The 13,661-nt window shown below is 34.7% G+C and overlaps 1 protein-coding gene across 6 annotated transcripts in view; it reads right to left on the reverse strand.

Annotated features, from left to right (window-relative positions):
• Nucleotides 1-13,661, reverse strand: part of TCF12 (transcription factor 12) — a 390,369-nt gene that overhangs the window by 233,120 nt on the left and 143,588 nt on the right. For 5 of the 6 annotated variants that reach the window (XM_020906149.2, XM_020906151.2, XM_020906146.2 and 2 more), the window contains exon 4: nucleotides 9,322-9,395. In XM_020906149.2, the coding sequence (XP_020761808.1) occupies nucleotides 9,322-9,395 (74 nt within the window). Of the gene's footprint in view, nucleotides 1-1,688; nucleotides 1,751-9,321; nucleotides 9,396-13,661 lie in introns of those variants that run through there. The other variant, XM_070469237.1, reaches the window with a different exon arrangement.

Consider the following 13,661-nt stretch of genomic DNA (forward strand, 5'->3'; position numbering starts at 1 on the left):
GACTTTACAGACTTTTTAATAAATTACAGACATGTGAGGAATGTTATTCTTTTATTTAATTTTCACACACTTCTTAACTGACAAATCTCACTGCAGATGAGAAATCTGAGATGAGAAATTAAGTTATCTTATCTTTTCCAAGGTCAAATACAGTAGTGATACCAGGAAACAAACTTATCTGACTCATTCCATGGCTTATATCTTTTATGCCTGAAATGTAAATAATATTTTTTCAATAAATAATGATAGTAACTATCATCTTACAGCATCTACTATGTGTCCAAGTCCCAGATAAGTAGTAATAACAACTATTTTGCGGTTTCCCTGGTGGTTCAGACAGTAAAGAACCTGCCTGCAACGCAGGAGACCCAGGTTTGATCCCTGGGTCAGGAAGATCCTCTGTTGAAAGGAATGGCTATCCACTCCAGTATTCTTGCCTGGAGAATTCCGTGGACAGAGGAACCTTGCAGACCATAGTCCACGGTTCACAAAGAGTTGGACACGACTGAGTGGCTTTCACTTTTCACTTTGGGGTCTCTTTTAAACTATTATAGCCAGTGTGATATGGTCCAAAGGGAGAGTAATTTAAAATCATACTACCTGGCTACTAGTCTTGGGTGCTTAGCATTTGGTTAGCTATCTACCTTCTATGACCCCCAGTTTCTTCACCTCTAAAATGATGACTTTTCAAATGGTTTCTTGATGAGCTGGTATGAAGCTTACAAAAGGTAATATGTGAAAGGTTTTAAGCCATACAGTGACAAATGGTAGTCATAAATACTGTTATTAATTAAAACAGGCTAAGCAGACCTAAAGATGTATCCTGCCAGAGTCTACCCTCCATTATTTTTTCATGAAGTGCTCGGGCCTGGTGCACTGGGAAGACCCAGAGGGATCGGGTGGAGAGGGAGGTGGGAGGGGGGACTGGGATGGGGAATACATGTAAATCCATGGCTAATTCATTTCAATGTATGACAAAAACTACTGTAATGATGTAAAGTAATTAGCCTCCAACTAATAAAAATAAATGGGGGGGGGGGGGGGGAAGAAACATCTAAATTTACAGAAAATAATTAAAAATCTGTCCAAAAAATTACAAAAAGGGACAAAGAAGAGATTCAAAGATTAACTTGTTTTGACTCTCACTTGTTAACTTTAAAGACAACATTGAGATAAAAAAAGAGAATTGTAAAGATCAATCCTGATAAAGATGCTATTTCATAGACAGATAAAAGTTAAATGAAACCCACAATGAGATGAGAAACTGACCTGCTAGCCCAAAAGATCTATGGTAGAACATCTCAACAGACACTGTCTCTGGAAGAATGGCTAAACTGAAAAAACAGAAGGTCTGACTAGCTTAAAAATGGAAAAGTAGACAATCTGATAGCTATGTTATTTTTTTCACTTTAAATATTCACTAGCAAGAAATTTAAAGGAGTGTATGTCATCTTAACCCAATTTTTTTTCTTAACTGAAAACATTAAGATCATAATTTATAGGCAGGTACTGTTTTGAATAAGACCAAGAGTAACAAAATTTTCTCTCATGGGTTTATCTGAGCCTAACTTTAAGACACAACTTTTTCTCACCCATAGTTTTCTTCATATTCAGAACATTCAGAAGGAGCAGTTACATAACAAAACAAATTAATGGGAACATAGATGCAATATACATAAAACACTTACTTTAATTCTCTGTCCCTCCTGTCTTGCTTTGCTATTTAACTGCTTCATCTCGTGTTTTGTACCTGAGATCAAGAGGCATAAAATACTATTTCAAAATTTGTGTGTCCTTTCTAATTATTGCATTTGATCTCATAGTAGCTATAAAGCCTATACCATTTTCCCATTCAAAAATAAAAACAATTGCAAACAAAAACAATCTAGAAAAAATATGTCTTCTAAGGGAGAGAACTTCATTACCCATCAATACTAACAATAGGGGACAATGAGAAAAAACTACTTTTTTATTCACACAACTAGATCTTCCCCTTTATAAGAGAAGCTATTTATCAAAATCAATCTGGTAGTGGTATAACACAACCACAGCTAACTTGTCAAAACCTAAATAAAACACATGGAGTTTAGTTCAGGAGTCATCACTCTCTGGGGGAGTGAAGCTACATGGTTTTATATCTCTCTCAGTCACTAACTGGGCCAGTTTCCTCTCCCTTTGTGACATCTCTTCTCTTTCAATTATTTTGTGATCCTAATCTTATTATCTCAACTTAAGTCTTATTTCATTACAAGTGAGCCTGTGTAGTAACATCGAATCAGATCATCCAATCTCTTGTCACTTTTTCACTTTGAATCCATCCTTCATACCCAATGTATTGATCTTCATAAAACCCTTTGTGCCATTCCCTGTGTCAAAGTCTATATTTAATTGGCTCTCTATTCCCCAAAGGACAGACTTTATTTCTTCTACAGAAAGGTTATCTGCCCTATCATACTAATCCCCTACAAAGCAAGGGGTTATTTGGTATTTACTGTATTTGTGATTTTGGTGCCTCTGTAACTTGTGGTGCCATCATTCTATATTTCCAAAAAGTTTTCTTCCTTTCCACCTTATTTGCACAAGTACTGTTTGTCCTACAGTATTCTATTCAAACATTTCCTATTCTAATAAGTCTTTCCTGACCACCCAAAGTAATTTCTCCCTCTCCTGTAATCTCATGGTAATCAATGAAATTACCTTGGTAATTAGTTATTTGTTGCCTAATTAAAGCTTCTCACTGAGGCCTTAATGAGTTAAAGTTCTATAGTTTACTTAAAATAAATATTACTTGTATTACTAACCATATTTCCTGAACTCTAAGATACACATCTATTCACTTAGGACATTAAAAAAAAACTGAGTGCATCCACAAATCTCAGCATGGTAAAACTGAGGAATCACAGTAAATGCAAGTTCCAAAAAAGCAGACCGACAACACTGTCATCCTTATTTACAAGGGTAACTCTTATGCCACTGTGCTCTAGCGGGAGAAGAAAACAACACGTTCTCTCTACTCCTAGATATTCCCAAGGCCTCTACTGTCAAATGTAAATTAAGTACACACCAAGTTCTCTCAAAACTGCACCCAGTATAACCCTTTCAGGGGTCAGAATTAGCTCAGTTTTTTGGCTTTTGGGAATAGACAGCATATGAGGGGAGCTATGCTTCTGTTGTGCCATCTCTAACTTGCTACCCATCAAACTTTGGAGTGGCTCTTAGCCAAGCTATTCCATATCTATGAAGGAACAGATACTGAATACCTGCTAAGAATGGAGAGAGCACTAAGGAAAATTAAGATCCCTTTAGCCACATCTGGCACAGTCCAGAAGTTGTTAGAGAAGTAACATTAAACAAATACAGATAACCTTATGGACTCATTTTAGTATCCATAGAATCTGAAAGCTCTATGTTTATTCTAGCTGAATTTTTAGTTATTTTTGCTCCCCTTAACCCAAGTACCCAATCAATGGATTTGTGTATGATGCTCAGAAGTCTAGAACAACCTATGAATCTTTATACCCTAATATTTTCATTTTCTATTAATACCTCATCTGGTCAGTCAAGCTGCCATCCATGTATTTTCCTAATAAGTGATCTGAGAAATGACCACTGATGGTGCTTTTTAAATAAGCTGAACCCTCATATCCCTTCACTGCAACAGGTAGCACAAGCCACAATACATATTACAATGAAAGATCCCAAAATGTACCAACTATTTATCCCTCAACAGAAAGTTCCTGACATTATTTTGCGCTGAGTCATACAGAGCAGCTAAACTAAGTATTTTAAAGCCAACTCATCACCACATAACTGGTTTTCCCCTTCTCCACTAATAGGTTTAAGTCCGGAACTGCAGTAAGGTAGTTATTATTAGTATCCACCCCACCCCATTGCCCCCAGCAATGAAAAAAAGAAAAGGTTTAAGGCTAAGAGAAGTAACATGTCTAGAGTCATACAGCTAACAAACAGGAGTGCCAGAAACAAAGCCCAGACATCTTGATTTCAACATTCAAGCTCTTAGACTCTACACTATTCTGTCTTACAAAACACTATACTTGCTAGGCAATTTTTTTTTTAACAAATCAAATCAGGACCAATGTCTTTTTTAGAGATATCAGTTGCAGATGCTCTTCTTTTTTCACCTTTGTCCTCTCTCTTCTCCCATTCCTTTAGTAAATGGTGGAAAATTTTAGATAATTCTTTGAGTTGGGAATACTAAGGGGGTCAAAAGTACTAGCACAGAATTTAGAACATGTGAGTTCTAGGCCAGAATCTGTCATTAACTAGGCAATGTTTCTAGCCAAATCTCAAGTATATTTTGTATCAGCAGCACACATCTCAACCTAGCCAAATCTCAAATTCTGTTAGTTTCCTCATTTAGGAAATAAAAAGACTGGATATTAATGAACACACTTTCAGTTTTGAAAATTCTATGATACTGCAAAATGGGGAGGGAAAAAAAAGCAACACACACAACTATTTCATTCTGCAAACCACATTATAAAGAGAAGGTAAACCATGGTGGAAATTTAGCAATTAGAAAAAAATAAGCACACAAACTCTACTCAGTTGAATGATGTTTCTTTTCCAAAACAACCACCATGATGGATTATATGTAATTTGAAAATACTCATGATTAAACAGCCAGCTCTTGGTCACTGATGGTACCTATAAATATAAATTCTATTAGTAGTGACCTATCAGTGAATGCATACCTTTCAAATTAAGGAATGCAAATTCTGTATCTTAGGAAAGAGTATCAACAAAAAGACTTCTCTTTCTTATGAGCCCTCTCATAACCCCTAGACAGGATATAAACTCCAATGGTACAATAGCATTCTGAAGATCAGTCTAGGTTGGGTAGCAGAGCTTAAGATGGCAGAAAAACCAAGAGGCCCTGGTCCCTTGGAATTTCAGAATTTGTACATGAGGAAATATAAGCACAAAAACACATAATGAAATATTAGATATCTGGAGAAAATAATAATGCTGATAAGAATAGCAGCTTTCATTTATTGTATCAATAAATGAAGTACTTTATAGGTATTACTGCATTCCATCTCTTCGGAAATCCTACAAAGTATGTGTAAGATTACCATAATTACAGACATTAAAGACCTGAACCACAAAGAGGCTATGTAATTTGCCCAGAGTCATGGAGTACAACTCTTTAGAGGCTGTGATCTTAAATAAAATACTTAACTAAGTAGTGTCATCAATTAGGGCAATAATTTGTAAGCACAGAAGAAGTCTATTACCATTAATTAATACAACCCCGTACTTCAAGCTTTGCCACCTTAGATCAATTTTGGTTCTTTCCCCTCCAAGGGGGAAGATCTTCAAATACAATCATTAGTATATCTAATGATTCTTCTTCAATTTGATTAAGTTCAGCTTTATTTGATTTATTTTTGATTAAGTTCTAATGCTTTATACCTTTATTCATTAGGTATAAAGCATTAGAAAGACTAAAACTTTTATATCAAAGCTTGACAGAAGATTTCTGCTTTCTCAAGAAAGAAATTGAAAGGGAAAGGAAATCAATTTTATATCCTTTACAAATCTAAAAGAAGTAAAAGTAATTAAGCATGACTGAATCAGAAAACAATTCTTATTCATTACACTTATAATACAGCATACCTGCAAATATATTGACTCATTTAAATGTTTGTTACAAATAGATCTAGTTGATAAATTTTGACATATATGAGGTTACAGTCAACACTTACAGAACACTCACTAGGTACCAGACACTGATCTAAGCACCTTGTGCTGTACATGCATCTCTTTTGATTCTCACAACAATTACCTTATAAAGTAATTATTATTATTCCCCTTTCACAGATGAGTAAATTGAGGTACAGTGAATTTAAGTAACTTGCCCAGAATCACACATGTAGTAAGTGGCAGAGCTGGGACTCACACCCAGGCAGTCTGGCTCCAGAGTACGTGCTCTTAATCACTGCCTTCAAAGAAGAGGGGAAAAATCTGAAACTAGAATAAATCATTAACACTGCAGAAAATAAGAAAAATCATAATATTCTCTGGCCTTTATACCTGGTTAGAAATGTCAAATATAGAAAACAGTCATTTGCAGGAAAGGATAAAAAATAAGGGAGGGAGCAGACAAACTCATTAATTATACCTCTGCCCATGTCTAAGTTATCTGAGATTAATCACTCCTTCCAGTCTCTGGTGCTTTAAATTCAATCACACCTTCACAAATTTTTGAAACTAGAAGTGCTATTCAATCATCATCATGCTTTTATCTGTTCACATGCGTGTTTTTGTTCTGCACAGGTTGGGAGGAGGTCAACAGTGCAGAAACCAGAACTCTTATAAAGACAGAGGAGGCTGAGAAAGATACCACAAATATTGTGTTACTTTAAGTGTCTCAAACATGTTCTGTCCCATCTTCACATTTCCTAAGACATGTCTACCATTTCCTCCATAACCATTATTAGGCATGGTGTTTACTTCTGTGTCTGCGTAACAAAAACTCTGCAGTGAATGATGTGCAGTGGGTAGTTTTGATAACCAGAAACTAGTTCAACTAATCATTTGTACACTATGAGGCTACTTTTCTGGTGGATTTAGCATAAAACAGGGCAGACACACCAGAAAGAGCTTTACTGCAGTGACCTTTCTTAATTCTGAAAGAACAGGCAGAAGGCTAACACACGGATAAGAAGCTTGTGGCCTCTTAACCATACAATGCCAGTGGAACTCATGCATCAAGTTTACTGGAGCAGAATGGTATCTTCATTAGAATTAAAGTCAGGACCTATTAGGCAAAAAATATAAACTGCAAAAATTCTCCTTGGAAAGTTGTTAAATAAATATTGAGCTCAACCTTCATGATTTTGCATAGCCACTCTTGTAGCCTAAAATGCATAGTAATACAGTATTAATAGCTTTCAGGTGCCAAATGCTGTTTTACAGTACTGCAAAAAAATTATTCTTTCTTCCTTATAGTTTTGAGTGGGGGAGGGAGGAAAACAGCAACTCAGATAGTTGAATCCATCTAAATTAAAAGCATATGCTTCACAACTCCACCAAACTACTCATTCTGCCGTTTTTACAAACCTTTTTATCACAATTTATCACAAAAAGTAAAATTAAAATTTTTTTCCATCAGCAATGTAAAATCAAATTGTTTTTTTAAATGATGTAACTTTTTATGAAGGAAACGTGTTACTTTTACAATTTGGTAAAGTCTAAAAAATCTCATTTATATAATTTCTACAAAGGTACCTAATATTTCACAAAAGTTTAAACTGACTTGCTAATTTTACTCACAATGTGTCAAAACTAGCTTTCAGCCAAAGTCATTATTTATTTCTAAATTTTAAAAACTCAACCTATTAAAATACTCAGAAGAATTAAGTATTTTGTTCAACTGAAATCTCTATTAACAAACTTATATTCATCTATAATTATGATTAATAAAAACATGGTCAAGATGGTGGAAGATATTTAATAGTAAAACTAAAAAGGTTGAAAATACTCTTAAAAAGGAGTGTTGAAGGCAGATGCAAAGATAACCATAAATGTCCCTCCCTGGTGAGAAGAGTTCAGGAGAGACATCAATGTTTTGAAATTATAAATAAAAGTCAACATCTTGACTAACTCAGAATCATGACTAGGATAAATAGAAGAAAGTTACTGGAAGAGTAGATTTTACCAGGAACAAAAAGAAAGAAGGGTAGTAAATCCCTGCTCTATCTGATCACTCAGCAGATCAGTAGGGAAAAAAATGTGTGTGTGTAATATGTGTGTATGTGTGGTTGTATGGGGTATCTTGAGATTAATCTGGATTTTTATAATAGAAAACTACTATAAAAATCAATTTAACTTTTCACTGTACATAATACACACTGAAAAAATTAAGAGTAAAAAACAGCATTTCAATTTGACCTACAGATCAAATAGCAAAAAGAAAAGCAATCTCTAAAGGAAAAGTTAATTTCAGGATGATAAAATACATAAATGTTTTGATATATTATTAAGGTCTCTTCTAGAAAGCTTGAAAGTGAAGTAAGGTACAAAGCCACCATTTAATTATTTTAAGAAATAACATGTTATCACACAGTAACTCAAGGCTTAGAAAGAAAATCATCCAATATTAATTAATAAGTAGTATTGTGTCCTCCAATATATAAAATTCCTACTCAAAATCAAAATAGGAAACTTATATTTCAAATTCACAGTATTACTCAAAAAATAAAAAACTTTTAAAGGTGGAAGGAAATTTGGACACCAGCCAGTTTATCCACAGATAAAATGCCACGTCTAAGATTAAGCAGCAAGTTCAAAACAGAGTCAGTAGGAGATCCTATAATACCCAAGACAGTGCTATTTACACCACAACCCAGCTTTCGCAGCACTGATACCAGAAAAGGAAACACTAAAACCCATGTTCAACAGTCTCTCTCTCTCTCTAGTTATTTGGATTCCACTTGGATATTCCAGTTCTTCTCCAATGTATTTAAAATAAATTAAACACTTACAGCCAAACAAAACAGTAAAACCACATACTTTAGTAAGTATTTTCATCCAGCCTTTTTCAATGCAAAACAGGGTAACCCATATGGAGACTATGAATTCCAATCACATTATTCAGGTTATCTTCCACTTATAGCAGTCTACTTCTGGAGTTAAGTACCCATAAATTTTGTGCTTGTCTATTTTCTCTAGGTTAATTCTGAGGGAAATAAACAGTTCATCATTTTTCAAAGTATGACTTTTTAGAAAAGGTATCTCTTCACCTCAGCCATTTACTACAGAATCTGGAAGCACAGCACTTAATTTACTGTCAACTCTTTGGTCTACTTTTCAGCCTCTCAGTCTCATCTTTTAAAGTTCTGGGGGATTTTTTTTTTGGGGGGGGTTCTTAATTGTTGGAAAAGGCTCTAACCTTTTCCCCTTTCATTGTGTAGAATGTTAATTTGGTTGCCAAGTTGGTACTTTGAGAGCTCTCAAAACAAATAAATACAAGAAGAAAAATGACGATGTTTGGAGAATACTTAGTGAGGCATTCCAAGCTCTTCCAACTTTAGTAAAAGGTAATTATAAGTAGTTAAGGTGTAGAAATAACACCAAAAATAATTCTTTTTTGTAGGAGACAAAATAAACTCCCAAAGTGTAACAGTTAATGGAAAGAAGTAAAGCTACTGTGAAGGTACTGGTTATTCTAATATACTCCCATAAAATAAGATAATCTTCACTTCTCTTAAGATACAGAATTCATATATGAAAGAACTTACTTATTCTGCCAAATTATCTTTATAGTTTTACTCAAGGGTTAATGAGCAAACTTACTCTAGATGAGTCGTAAGAAGGACTTGGTTGACCACTTGTTCCCCAAGATGTCGTACCTCCTCGTTCATCCATACCTAAGGAGAGGAGAAAGTACACAACATAAATCCAAGAGGATACTATGACAGGTTTTGTTTGGTACAGCAGAGACTACAATTCAGTGAGTGGTACCTGCATTTGATTGGAACTGTATGTGTATCAATCTTTGTCTCAGAAATCTACAGAAATAAGTCATTTAGGAGTATCTTTATCACTGCTGTATACAATGCTCTAGAGTTTCCCTGGTGGCTCAAATGGTAAAGAATCCACTTGCAATGCAAGAGACCCAAGTTCAATCCCTGGGTCGGGAAGATCTCCGCGAGAAGGGAATGGTAATTCACTCCAGTATTCTTGCCTGGAGAATCCCATGGACAGAGGAGCCTAGAGGGCTACTGTCCATGAGGTAGCAGAGTTGGACACGACTGAGTGACTAAGCAGGCATACAAATACACATTCACACACAGCTCTATATACACTGCAGAATTTTAGATCCAATATAGGTCTTTGGACACTTTCAAACAAAGCATATCGGTCTCTCCACCTGTGTCTGCACCCATTCTAACAGTAGATGAAATTTCACTTTCAAAGTTTAGCACTGCCTCCATGAAAATATGAAGTCAATAAAGGTTATAAAATGAAGCAAGTTAAATAATTGCTCAAGTTAATAAACTGGTTTCTATCAAAGCACTGAGTATTCTTAACTGAAGACATCAAACTAAATCAAGCTACATCAAACCATATCATATCAACATTAAAGATATTAAAATGATGTGACAACTTGTCCTAACAAAATCTCCCCAAAATCTGATCCTAAATGAGCAGATCCACTCTTAGGAAAAGTACAAAGGAAAACTCTATGTGAGAAGGATAAGTTACCGTGAAAAACAGAACAATTCACTATTCTCCTTAATAGACCATCTGAAGTTTTGGTGCCATTATTTTCATCTTCCAACCAATCTCCAGAAAAAGCCAAAAGAGCTGGAGATCTCTCAATCTAGCCATTTATCCCTTTTCTGTTTTGAGAACAGTCTTTCTTATCCTCGACACTTTACCAATCCTTTCTGACCTTCTTTCTACGGTGAAATACAAATGCTTGGCTTTTTTTGCTTCATTCTTGCATGAGAAACTCTAGATGTTACAAAGACAGCTTTTTATTAAGTTTAGAACATCTTTTTCTTAAAAAAAAAAAAAAAAAAATCCTTGATGTCTTCAGCGATTTAGATGAGTAGTAGTCTGAACTAAGTTAAATAGTACAAATTCTCCCATAACTAGCCCCAAGCCCCAAGGCTCTTTCATATGGACAAAACTGTCATTTAAGTACTAGGTGACAACAGAAGGAAAGGAAGTCAGTACCCAAAGTGGAATACACTAATTACTAATTCAGGTAATAGGACCCTAATTTATTGTTTTTATGATTCTGTACTTTCTACATCAAAAGCAGTAGAGACAAAAGATGGGTACTACTACAAATAGCATACCAGACATAATTTTAAATGAAAAAGAAGCTCTGAAAACATACAGACTACATGTAGGGGGAAAAAAAAAAGGGTCCTGTTCATTCTTGGAGAATTCTCATTAAAATTCTAGATTTTAAAAAAGATTCTACAACTTCATGTAAAGAATATCAAGAATATTCTTTACACGAGAATAAAGAATACAAGAATATCATGTAAAAACACACTGTTACCATCTTTTCAGTATCCGTTTATCTGTGATCTATTTTCCAAACATTTTAGATACGATTCCAATCAGACTCAATCTAAGACAAAGACTACTACTGATCTAAAAAATACATTAATATAAAACTACTTATGAAATTGCATGTAACTTTAGGAGAAGTTTTATTTTAAAAGATCATACTTTCTATTTGTGACTTTTTTCTGTATGTGTTACAATTTTTAAAATATCATATAGCCAAAGTAAAATGCGAAAGTAAATTGGTTCCTAAAAATAGGTTCTCAAATATTTGTAAACCCGTAACTCACAGGAGCATTATTTACAATAGCCAAAATGTGGAAGCAAGTTCAACATCATTGACAGATGTATGGATAAACAAAATGTGGTATATACATACAATATAATATTATTCAGCTTTAAAAAGAAGGGAAATCCTTACATATGCTATAACCTGAGGACACTGTGTTAAGTGAAATAAGCCAATCACAAAAGGACAGATATGGTTTGGTTTCACTTACATAAGATACCTAGAGCAAACAAATCGATAGAAACAGAAAACAGAATGGTGGGCCTGGAGGTGGGATGATTTCCATTGAACATTTAGAACATATAACACAAACTTATTTTGATGATCCTGTTCTAATGAAAATAATTCATTTTATGATTCTGAACTGTCTTTTATCAAATAATTAAATATGAGGGCTATGTGTTATTTTCAATACACTTATTTTTAAAAAATAGGAAAAATAGGTGCCTGCTATTGAAAACATCTTAGACAAAATGTTAAAGTGATAAGTAAGATTTTGAGAAGACACATACTTAATTTTCATCACGTGACACTAACTACTTACTCAACATGTAAGAAAAGCAAAGATTAAACTTAAAAATGGTAATTAGTTAAGCCACGAACTAAAGAGTACTACATACCAGTGATACTAGACATGCAGGGGACTCAAAAGAGGCTATAGAATTTAAAGGATCGGGTAGGGTTTAAACTTAGAGCTCTATAGCTTTATTGTTAAATGTATCCAGACTCTGAGTAGAAGAAGGTCGTGGCTGGCACTGACAAAGCAAGAGTCATCCTTCAGCACAATGACTCCTTTCTGCTGAAGACAACGGCTGTACAAACTAAAACATGACAGGAATAGCGAACTTCCCGAAGCATCAGCCCTAAGACCAAGGTAACCAGGAACAAAGAATTAAACACAGAAAACAAACAATAGAGAAATTGATCAAAATCTGAAAAATTATTTATCAACAAGAAAATATACCATAGTTGCAATACAGTAATTGGAAGGGAAACATTTCTATTAAGATATGCCTGAACCACCACTGCCATATATTTTTCTTTCCTTCCTATTTCTAGCCTACACATGCCAATTCAACAAATTTTGATATACTAGTGCCTCAACTGACAGATTAAAATGGTAGATGCAACAGAAAATTTAGCAATAATTAAGTTGAAACACTTCTTGAGTTTTGCTTAACTTTTTAATTAACTTATTCTATTTCTATTCAACAAAATTTAAAAGATTAACCAATAATTTAACTAATGTAGAGATTTAAATGACACTTTTCTTTTTTTATCTTTTATATACAGAATCTAAGTACCTGCTTTTCTGAATGGAACCAATTAAAATCCAATATATATTTTGACTCCATGTGTCTCATTATAAAAGGCATAGTATTTTATTTAATATTTTCCAGTAAAGAGAAAATATTAAATTTAGACCCTGTATCTAAAAATACTGGTTTGTGAAATAAATGAAACAAACTGCTTCCTTCTTTTGTAAAACATTCAACACAAAAAGTAATTGAAAGCAAATCATAAATTACTATACATACAGGCACTTCCCTAAGAAGTGGGCCTGGGCCTTCTGGCCTGGGAACCTGAAGAAGGAATAAAAGGTGTAACCAAGGTTTTGAGATGTCAGAAAGCAACACTCATAAGGAGAAAGTAACACATCTAGCATTAATTTCGTTTCTATGAAGGACTCAGATACTAGTCTGCTTGCTTCTTCTCCACTCCATCACCATTTCTGACTGAAAGTACTTCCTTTCTTGAGTCAATATAAGTTTATGTCACAGCTTCTATCCCACTCCTTTCATTTGCCTAGCGCAGAGTATTAGAGACTTCTCTAGGTTTTTAACAATGAGCAAAAACTGGAAATGAGTTTTTTTAAATTAGTGACTTGTTTTATACTCTATATGCCTGTTTCCCATCTCACCACCCCATCTGGGCCCCCAGAGGCTCAAACAGTACAGTTTGTACATAAAGCATTATTCAAGGCTTAGTGAGGCTCAGACAAGAACTGCCTGGAGGTAAAAGAGGTGAATGACAAGTAGAGCTGCTGACCAGCTTCTTCTTTCCCACCTGCCACCACCAGACCTATCACCAGAGACTGCCACCCTAGACTACAAGGAGGATAAAGGGAGAAACAGGTCTAGACGTGGAAAATATTTCAGGTACTGGTGGGGAGTCTAGCGCCCAGAGGAGGACTGAAAGGGAAAGGAGTGCAATACAAAGAATATCCTTGCAGCAAAGCTATAAGAAGTCAACAGAGTCACTTTGCCTGGTATTATGTCAGAGCTTATCCTTGTGGAAAAGGGACATATTATAAAGTAGG

This window comes from Odocoileus virginianus, chromosome 6 (assembly GCF_023699985.2).
Source record: "Odocoileus virginianus isolate 20LAN1187 ecotype Illinois chromosome 6, Ovbor_1.2, whole genome shotgun sequence".
NCBI classification, from domain to species: domain Eukaryota; kingdom Metazoa; phylum Chordata; class Mammalia; order Artiodactyla; family Cervidae; genus Odocoileus; species Odocoileus virginianus.